At 35.6% G+C, this 11,004-nt stretch overlaps 1 protein-coding gene across 1 annotated transcript; it reads left to right on the top strand.

Annotated features, from left to right (window-relative positions):
• Positions 1 to 3,486: 3,486 nt before the first annotated feature.
• Positions 3,487 to 7,253, top strand: LOC141819087 (coiled-coil domain-containing protein SCD2-like; the record flags this gene model as incomplete). Its single annotated transcript, XM_074706457.1, has 5 exons — positions 3,487 to 3,603; positions 3,711 to 3,832; positions 3,989 to 4,058; positions 6,271 to 6,432; positions 7,015 to 7,253. Coding segments are annotated over 5 exons (596 nt in total), but the record flags the coding sequence as incomplete, so codon positions are not given.
• Positions 7,254 to 11,004: the final 3,751 nt, after the last annotated feature.

Genomic DNA, 11,004 nt, shown 5'->3' with positions numbered 1-11,004 from the left:
AACCTAAAATATAATATTTTACATCTAAAATTTAGAAAATCTTGAATCTCTTTATTTTCGTTTCCATGCTAATAATTGCAATTACAGGGAAGAACAAAATCATAAAATTTTATTTAGCTTTTATCAAACAGAATACCAAAAATAAAAATTTCTATTTGCATAAATCTATAAAAATATATGTTAATTGTAAAAAAAATTACAATTTCAATAATAAAAGTCTCTCAGGCGTATAAATTTAAAATTGCTCCAATATTAGAGAATTTGGAAGCAAAGGATAGCCTAATTTATGGAGTATTAGGGAAAATCTCATTTTTTTTATTGTTCATTCCAACATTCTATTTGCAAAAGTTGAATAAATTATAAGTGTAAACCATTATAAGATGATTTTTTTTTTTTTACAATTTACAAGCGATTAAAACCAAAAATTAAAATTTAATATATTGTAAATATTATATTGAGGGGATCAAATTAATCGAAGAATAAATGGTTTATGTATTAGTTACAATTTATATTAAGTAAAATTAATATGTTATTATTAGTTACTCAATTAATAAGTATCGAAGCTAGTGAAACGATACAATATGTTACTAAAAACTGTACAAAGAAAGTTACTTTGCTTTGCATGTATTGCTTTTAGTTTTCTTGTTCCTCTGCTTGATTGAGCAAAATTGACGTGACTCTAGGCAAGAAAGAAAGCATAGAAACGAAAAGGTTGGTTATAAATGGCAAAGGTAGGGGATGCAAGTGTAAACTTTGCATGAGGTTTCTGTTGTGATTGACCAAGTTCAATCACACCTTGGAGATCAGTATTGGATGTGAATATTAATGAAGGTCATGAAGTGGTGATCACACAACAGACAATAGACATTAGGAATTCAATATTATTCAACGATTGTAAATTATACTTACAAACTCAGAACTTGGTTCAACTTGATTTTGGGCCTAAGTTAATCCAAATTGAAGATGGAGCCCACACACCATGTAATTCTAATTTCATCCATTAAGCATCTAATTAGGTTTTAATTGAAATCAACTAGGTTCATATTTGATTCTATATTCATTCAACTAGACCTAGACTCTATCAGCATGGTCTACAGGTGATGGTCAGTGTTGAGTGTCAATACGATTTGATACTGAAACTGTATCATTCAAGCTTATACCAAAATGGAAATTGACACGAAATTGAAATTTTAAATCTTGTGCGATGACTTAGTACTTTCTTAGTTTTACATATCATGTAGTTTAATAATGTTCTTCTCTCTTAGAGGAAATATATATATTTAAATTCATTGGTGTAAACTAAAATACATAGTTGAAAATATTTTGACAACTAATTTCTTCGCTGTCAAGAATTATGGTATGAAGATGAGGAGTTTGGTGATCCTTCACAGTGCTTCCAGTTATTTGGAAAGTTCATCTCAAGGTGACCATATTAGATTCATCCTTTGTTGTTAGACTTGACATCTTGTTTATGCAACAATAAATTTTGTCATGAGGATATGTATAGATCTCCAGCCAAGGATGTTCTTCACTAAAAAGATGGGCACATAGGTATTGGGTCATATCCGGAAGCAGATTATGTTGGAGCTTCGGTGATTGATGTTCTAGCATTGCCCTTATGTTGGTAGACATTTAGCTATGGTTGTTCCATTGCTAAAAATATAATGTTATGGTTCAAAAAGCTTGTGGGACATCATGGCAATTTTCATTCTTGGAGCAGCTTGCACTCATTTATGCATATCGTGTTATAATCAAGCATCTGCATGGTCTATGATACAAATGAAAACAAACATATTAAAGTTGATTGTCACTTCAATATGAATGTTACGATGACTAAGACCTCCACTCTTTATACCAAGTTTAAAAATTAACTTGTTTTCTTAATAAGCCACATACTCTAGACACATTTCTCTCTCTTTTTTTTTTTCGTATTGTGCATGATTAATATAGGTTGACCATATAAGTTATACATCTTCTAGACAATTGTTTGAAAAATATTAAGAAAAGAAGCAAGATTTACATATGATATTCATTAATCTTGAAAAAAAGTTTATGATAGAGTCCTGAAAGAAACTATTCCCCGTAGTGCATATGGAAATAATCCAGGTATGTATAAGCATATAAGACAAGAGTGAAGACTCCAGGTGGATTAATTAAAACATTTTCTACAAAGATAGCTTAGATTAAGGATTAACTCTAAGTCCATATCTTTTTACACTAGTCATGGATGAATTCACTAGACATGTCCAAGACGTGTTACCATGGTGTATGCTATTTGCAGATGACATTTGTTTGGTCAATAAGACATGTAAAATAGTAAATGTTAAGTTCAAATCTTGAAGGGAAACATTGGAAATAAAACATTTTAGAGTTAGTAGAGTAAAGACAGAATATATAAAATTTAAATTTAGTAGTAGTAAATGTAGCAAGACAACTATTAAAATAGAAGATGTAAATTTACTTGTAATTGAGAGCTTTAAGCATCTATTTTTGCTTTTGTAAAAGGATGGAGGGTTGATAATGATGTTTTACATAGGATATAAGTAGGATGGTTGAAATGAAGAAGGACGTCAAATGTTCTTTATGATCATAAAGTACCTTTAAAGTTTAAATGGATGTTTACAAAATGATAGTTAGAATTGTTATGCTATATGAAGTTGAATGTTAGATTATAAATTGAGTACACGAGCAGAAGATGACAGTCGCAGAGATGAGAATGTTAAAGTGAATGTGCAAACATACAAGGATGGACAGATAAGAAATGAAAATATTAGAAAGAAAGTTAAGATTATATCTATTAAGGAAAAATTCCGAAAGACATATTTAAGATGGTATGAACATGTACTTAGGGGACCAATAAATGCTCCAGTTAGCAATGTAAGAAGACAACAAATACATACATTAATCGAGGAAGAAGGAAACCAAAGAAGACTTGGTTAACAATAAATCATGATAAAATTCATTTGAATATAGATGATGATATTGTAGGAGATCGAACCCAATGATGTAGAAGGATCCATATAGTTGACCCTATTTAGTGGAATAAAGGCTTGGTTGTTATACTGTGCATGACTAATATCTATTCTTGAGCTTAATATAGTGTTCAATTATGCCACTGTATAATAATGATGTGATGATTAAGAAGAGCTTCATGCCTTTTACTAGGTGGTTCCTTCACTAAACCACTAATCTGCACTTTTTTGTACCTTTTAAGTCCCAAACTACTATTGTCTATGCTCCAGTTAGTGTTAAACAAGTTAATACAATAATGGTCATTGGCCATGCATGATCTTGTTTTATTCTCTTTATGTGTGTTACTAAACTATATAAGGTGTACAATAACTCCTACTACCATTTCAACTCCAACTATTTACAGTCTCGTTTCATGAAGCCTCTAAGATGCAATTCTTCTACATTGTGCATCATGCATTTTGACTCCTTTCTACAGCATTTAGCTATTTATTTATTCACCTTCTAAATTTGCAGGAATATATCCAGAAGTTGCGACAGCTAAGCATGAGTATTGGTCCTCATTAGCTCCCCTTCCACTTGAGGTTGTCACTTCTGTTGGGCAAAGAGCAAAGAAACAATCTTTGAGCAATGGTATGTCATAAAGTGATAGAATTATCAACACTGCTGTCATTTTTTTATTATCTTTATGAACAATAAGATTCATAGCTTTCTTATGAATTGTTGTCATATTTCTGTAGGCTACCTTGAACCTGATTGGAGAAATAAACAGGATCATGATATTAGTGATACAACTGCAGAAGGAAACATAGAAAACATGCTTGCAGTAGAGAAAGGTCTAAGGGAACTCTCTTCACTAAAGGTCTTGCTTCAGTTTCTTTGTTCAGCACCAGCTTTTGACACCCCTTTCTCGGGTTTGTCTTTGCGGATAAGAAACTAGCTTCTTATAAATTCATAGTTCAGTGTTGTATTTTCTCTTCACTTTCTCTCCAAGTTAATGATAATCATTAATCTTTAGGTTGAGGATGCTATTGTTCTTATGTTGGCCCAATACCACCATCCTAATTTACTTCAACACGCAGCTTCAGGTTTCCCTGTTCTTTTATACAGACTTTTTGTTGTGTACTTTGTATCTTCTGAAATCTTTACCTTTATTTGGCATATTAATTATAAGGACAAATAATTACTATATAAGCATCTTAAGCCTGTGTATGAATTATTGTAAATAAGCAAAAGATTCATTAATTTATGTTAGACTTGGATTTCTCATGTCTTCTCATTGCTGTGGGAAACCCAAATCAAAACATAGGGTGACTCTTACTCCATAAAATGAAGTAAATCAACTGTGCAGAGGGAGATTGAATGAGACAATTCTACTTTGTCCCTGTCAATTGACAAGCAAAAAATTTATTTGGAGTTTTAATTTCAACCAATTTACAAAAAAGTAAATGTTCTGATTGCTATCTGATATCATAATGGATTTTGGATCTACAGACCATTGACTCTCTGCATAATTACATATTTGTGCTGTTGAATATCCTTGTGTCGGTACCATACTGGCCCAATACGTTGTTGTAGCGCTGCAGATATTTCTCTTTCCAACCACACAATTACTAGTACCCCTATTGTAATTCCCAATATAAGGATTAAAATGGGTACAAAAGTCCATATGAGCCCATGAACCTCTTTTAAGGATTCCGATGTAGAAAAAGAATTGATAGTTTGTACTTCTGTCGTATCAATTATCATTTCAACGATCAACTTCTCCCATAATGATATCTATACTACCTAGTATCGTCATGATATCAGCCAATTTCATTCTTTTAACTAGTTGAGGAAGAATTTGCAAATTTATGAAACCGGGTGGACGAATTTTCCATCTCCAAGGGAAAATACTATTGTCTCCTATCAAATAAATTCCTAATTCCCCCTTTGGGGCTTCCACTCTTACGTAAAGTTCTTGTTTCGACAATTCAAAATTGGGTGAAGGTTTTTTACTAATAAATCTATATTCAAAATCATTCCATTCGGAATTTTTTGCTCTACCAAAGCGCCGGACTTCTAAAAAGACTAAGAAAGGAAATCACGATGATTGAAAATTAATTTAGATTTATGCCTGGAAGGTCAATAATAGAAGTTATACATCTTCTTATACAACTAATTGAAAAGTATCGGGAACAGAAACAAGACTTACATTTGATATTCGTCGACCTAGAAAAAACTTATGATAAGTCTCCAAGGGAAATTATATAGAGAATTCTAGAAAAGAGAGATATTAGCATAACATATATTGAACTAATTAAGGATATATATGAGAATGTAATGACAAGAGTGAAAACTTCAAGCGAATTAACCGAAGTGTTCCCCATAAAGATATGGTTACATCAAGAATTAGCTTTAAGTCCCTATCTTTTTACTACATCAAGAATTAGCTTTAAGTCCCTATCTTTTTACACTAATCATAGATAAACTCACTGAACATTTTCAAAATATAGTATTACAGTGCATATTATTTGCAGATGATATTGTTTTAGTGGATGAGACACATGAAGGAGTAAATGTGAAACTCGAATCTGGGTGGAAACACAATTTTGCACTGAAATCTGCTTATATGATACTAATATTCCTGTTTCTATCGTATGCTGGAACATTTCTTGCTAATATTGCTGTACTAATATTTGTATTAGCTAGTAGGGTTGTAAATGAACCAAATGTTTGTGAGCAATCTTGGTGTTCAGCTTGATAAGTGTTTGTTTATGTTTGTTCAATTTACATAAGGTTAATTAAATAAACAAATTTGACAACTCATTAAACTTAATAAAAGAGCTTGAACACAATAAATTATTTGTGAACAATATCAACTAATAAAGCTTATGAACCATGTTTGTTAACAAAATTCAAATCAAACTTATAAATAAACAAAAAAAGCTCTCAAAATGAACAAATAATCTTATAATATCAAGCTCACTAATCAATTAAACAAGCTTTAAAATGTAAAAATTTTAAATAATCAAACAAGCTTGAATTAAAAGTTTGATAACATCTAAATGATCCAAGTTCAAGTCGAGTTTGAACCAAGCTCAAGCTAAAAAAAAAGAAAAAGAAATTAGGCCAAGCTTGTACAACTATTTCAACTTCTTGGTTTATTTTAGGCTCGGCTGGTTTGCCTCAATTACCTTATCAAACAAACTTGAACAACACAAAACTTACTCAGTTTGGCTCATTTACAGCCTTACTAGCTAGTATTGTGTGTACCATTATTGGTATTTCTTAATATTGTCCATGATTTTTGCTATTCAGCTATCTCACACTACAAGCAACTATTATTGCTGCAGTCATGGCTTACATACTTCTGGAGAAGATCGGCAGATCATGGAATAGAGGAAGATATAGCTGAAGAGCGTCTGCAATTTTGGATAGACCGCATTGGCCAGTCGCCTACACCACAAGATGTTGTTGATGGTATATTATTCCGTTTGCATAATCACCCTCTTTACTCACAGAAATGAAAAATATCAGAGATTTCTAGGTCTTGTTTTCCATGCAAGAGCTACCATTACTGATTTGGGAAAATTAGTACTGTCACATTGCATGCATAATCACATGAATAGAAGTTTCCTTTTCCTATTTAAACTGATATAGCATGCACGCTTACATATTTTTATGGCAACTTGAAATTTGTGTGCCACACATAGCATCTCTAAGTTGACATTCATATTACTATTAGCTGGAGGTTAACATTAATACATACCCACATTGTTTTAATACATAAAGTCCCGTTTGCACCAGGCTAAGAATCGTCGAGGAATATGATCATATGCCAAAAGGTCCAAACCTTGATTTCTTGATTGGTTTTAGTAACACAATGGTCATTGGTAACTAAGATATGCTCTTAAGACACAACTGGATGGTAGTAATATACTGCTGTTACAGTTGACATACCCTTGCTGATTGATTTCCGTTACAGAGGCAATTAATAAACAGGATCCTAGAGTTGCACCTTATCTTACAGGTTTCTTTCTTTTGTCACCTCTTTTCCTTCAGTGGAGCGAGGATTAATAGAGCTGAGGAAGCTGGGCATCGAACAGCAATTGTGGGAAGCTTCTCGTTGGGAAACTGATACGGATCAAAAGCCTCTGGGTGATGTTGAAAATTCATCAAGTACATAACAACACCAGTGTCAGATGATTCGCTTCCAATTCTCGTCTTTTCTTGTTGCTTCAGCTTTCCAAAGCACAACTATCCTTTTCAAAGTTTTAGTACTTCAAACATCATCCAAAATTCTACTCTTTTGATTTATTTACATAGAATGCAACAACCGTATGCATTATTTTTTTTCCGTGGTACAAACTTACCCACAGGCCATGATTTACTGTGCATTCTTTTTCATAGCAAGAACGTTTTACTTGTTACGAAGTTCAGATTCAGTTACGGAATGAATCAAGTGGTTTATTAAGATGTTTTACTTTTCATGCTCTTTAACAGTTACAAGTTTGATTGAGAAAAACAACTTTCTCCTTTTACGCCAAGGAAATAGGTCCATATAGATTTGATCACAGTTCGGAATTGATAGTTTGACGATTTAAAAATGTCGGTTCGATGATTCCAGATAGGTTGACTTTTAATCTTAATCATCTGAAACGTTTATTTGGATCGGTTGGTTCATGATTCGATTTTGTTACAGATTATTATTATTAAAAATAATAAATAAATAAAATTTATGAATTTATAAAAAAATAAAGAAGGGTATGCATTTATTTAAGTTACCTACCCACGTATCCTTTTTAAAGTATAAGAAAATCAAAACTAACATTTTATCTTTTTACTCTTTTACCTTATGAAGACATGGTTACTTAATTTTATTGCTCATTCTTGTAGTGTTCGTTTCTTCGGTATTAAAATTGTCTACTTTATTATTTGAATATTACATTCTTTGATTTCTTTTTTGATTCTTCTCCAATCATCACGCAAACATAATATTTGGACTTTCAAAGAGTCAGAAGACAAAGTAGATCATCATTCATTAAAGATATTACCTCAGAATGAAATATTTGGTCTACAACAATGATTGACATTGGACAAGTTAAAGTTTCATTGTGATGATGAAGAGGATGAGAAAATTTTGACCCCCACGATAGTTAATTGGCCGGGCTCTTGAATCGTAATCGGCCCGATCCATGCCAAAGCCGATTACGGTTCAAGTTCAACAACCTAGATCAATGAGTAATTGATCTGTCGACCCAATTATGAATCCAGATTGATCGAGTCTAATTAGGACCCGACCCGTGGATACATACATAGATCCATACTTCATACTTCAACTTCTTTTATAAAAAAAAAATGGTCCTTGTAGTTTTATCTTTTCTCGTCTAATTTTCGAATTGTTTTTACAATTCTTTTTCACACTTTCATACCGTACTGTACTTCTGGTGCAGAATTGTAAGTAAACGGCCAGTCGTATACGCAAGACCAAGACCACGAATATATAAATGAGTATGTGACTGACTGACATGAGAGAATTGAATCACAGAGATCGATGCAATGGGAAGAAGAAGAGGATAGACATGCTGCCGCATGCATTGCATCGACAAGCAGCAAATGGAATCCAATCCAGCAGACTGACCTGACCTCGCACGGTGTGCGTCCGCTGCGTCGCGTTGCATAGTATGGAAGCAGAGGCGCAGGGCGAGCGAGTGTCATGTCAAACCAGGCTTTATATTAGTGTACCAGGGAAGGCCTGGGCCTATCTTAGACCAGCAAAACACATACCAGGCTTTATACTTATGTCAGTGCAATAGAATATATATATAGAGACCTGATCTCCTGCGCGACCCACTGTACGCGACACCTGCGCACCGCTCCGACCCACCGCCGTTTCCACCGCCGTCGCGCCGCCGTCCGGTCACCGACGGCCGCCGGACCGGATGCGTTGGAAAGCCAGCTCGCTGGCGCTCCGGCCGGGGCCGGATTTCGGCCGGATTGTGGCCGGAATCCGGGCGGAATCCGGCCAGAAACGCGACAGAACGGCTGTTGGCCGATTTCAGCGGAAATTGGCCGGATTCCGGCCGAATCACGGCCGGAGACCGGCCGCGGTCGACGCGCCGGCGCGGGCGCGTCGACCGCGGTCGGTCTCCGGCCGTGATTCGGTCGGAATCCGACCAATTTCGGCCGGAATCGGCCAACAGCTACTGTTGGCCGATTCCGGCCGAATTTCGGCCGGATTCAGGCCGAATTTGGCTGGAATCCGACCACCGGACCCGGCGCCGGTGAGTTGCGCATCCATCGGCGCCGGTCCGGTGGCCGGAGATGGCCGGACGCCGGTGAACAGCTGCGGTGAAGGAGCAAACGTCTGAGGAGAAATACTGTGCGTCGATCGGAGAAACGGACGGTCTCGATTGATTCGCGCACGGGGAGCGCAGGATAGAGGAGCGCAGGAGATCAAATTACTATATATATATATATATATATATATATATATATATATATATATATATATATATACTATTTAAAATTTTAATTATGAATTTTTTTAATAAAAATTAATTTCAAACAGAATAATGATTATCCTACCTACGAGTAATATTGATTTCGTTGATCGATTATGAACGTCAGAAATTAATCTTCTAAAAATTATTAATTTAAAAGAACATCCACAAGATAAGAAAATAAATAAACTATTAATTCAGAAAAATATTAAAAAATAAAAAATAAATAATATTATTAAAAATATTATTAAATTAAAATTTATTTTACAATAACTCTAATCCTGTTACAAAAGTTGAAATGAATAAAAAGAAAAATTAAAAAATTTAAAAAAAAATCTAAACTCACTTGAGTAGAAAAGAAATCTAATAAAACAAACATAAAATCTAAACTAATTTTTATAAAGGAAAATTAATCTTAAAAATTTAAAACAAATAAAGAAAAAGTTAAAAGACCAAATCTAAAGTTTTGACGATTCAATTCGAGTGAACTATAGTGTTGCAATCCAACCAAGCCAACCGCGTTAGAAGGCCACTGGTTGGTCATCTTCTTTGTCGATAGTCTCGATCGTCCTTCATCAAGGCTCAAAAGGGAGGTTGGTAGCCTCGAGTTCTTCTCATGATAGTTCGAAAGAGAATATAGCCGTATTGGAGGACATAAACTAATCGTGCTGTTGGATGCTCCTGCATCAGACCTCTTGGGTTGAAAAAAACTCGTCTTCGAGTTCAGGGTAGTGTCTTCAAAATAAAAATTTTTTAAGTGTTGATGAATCAAAAGTCATCTTGTAAGTAGTAGAACGGGAGGAAGATCCTCTGACATTAACCCAATCAAATTTCTGGATGACTGTTGTACTTCTGATGGAACATATACTGCATCATCAGATAATTTACCATCTAGAATCTTATAAATGATCAAAATGTTGACTCGCCTTTATCGGAGAGAGTTGAGTGGTTGAGTGGCTGAGTGGCTGAGTGGCTGAGTGGCCGAGACACCAAGTAGCTGATCCAAGTTGTCGAGTCGAGTGGCCAACTGCCGAGCTGAGTGGCCGAGACACCAAGTGGCCGAGACATCGAGCCGAGTTGCTGGGCCGAGTGGGCGACTGCCGAGCCGAGCTGAGTGGCCAAGCCGAGTGGCCGAGTGTCGAGGCAAGTTGTTAGGCCGAGTGGGCGACTGCCGAGCCGAGCTGCCTAGCCGAGTTGCCGAGCTAGGTGGCCAAGTGTCGAGCCGAGACGAGTGGCCGAGCCAAGAGGCCGATTGCCGTGACAAGTGGGCAAGATGCCGAGAGGTCGAGCCGAGTGGGCAAGATGCTGAGCCGAGTGGGCGAGTGGCGAGACGGATGATGCCGAGGCTTGCGTTCAACGCAGTTTCCTTAAAACAGATTCGTTCCCTTTGGCGGTGCTTAGAGGTAAAGATGGACGTCTGTTTCCCGAGATACAACGACAGAACCGGAGAAACGATCAAGCACAGATCATTCCCGATGAACTGATTACACTCGTAGACTATCACAGGGGGAAGCAGAGGAAAGAGAAGCGAGGGATCGAGAATGCTCTG

This window comes from Curcuma longa, unplaced genomic scaffold, assembly GCF_044706935.1.
Source record: "Curcuma longa cultivar G26 ecotype Majalengka, Jawa Barat unplaced genomic scaffold, ITB_CL_G26_1.1 contig_27710, whole genome shotgun sequence".
Taxonomy (NCBI): domain Eukaryota; kingdom Viridiplantae; phylum Streptophyta; class Magnoliopsida; order Zingiberales; family Zingiberaceae; genus Curcuma; species Curcuma longa.
This window is presented reverse-complemented; position numbering and strand designations above follow the sequence as displayed.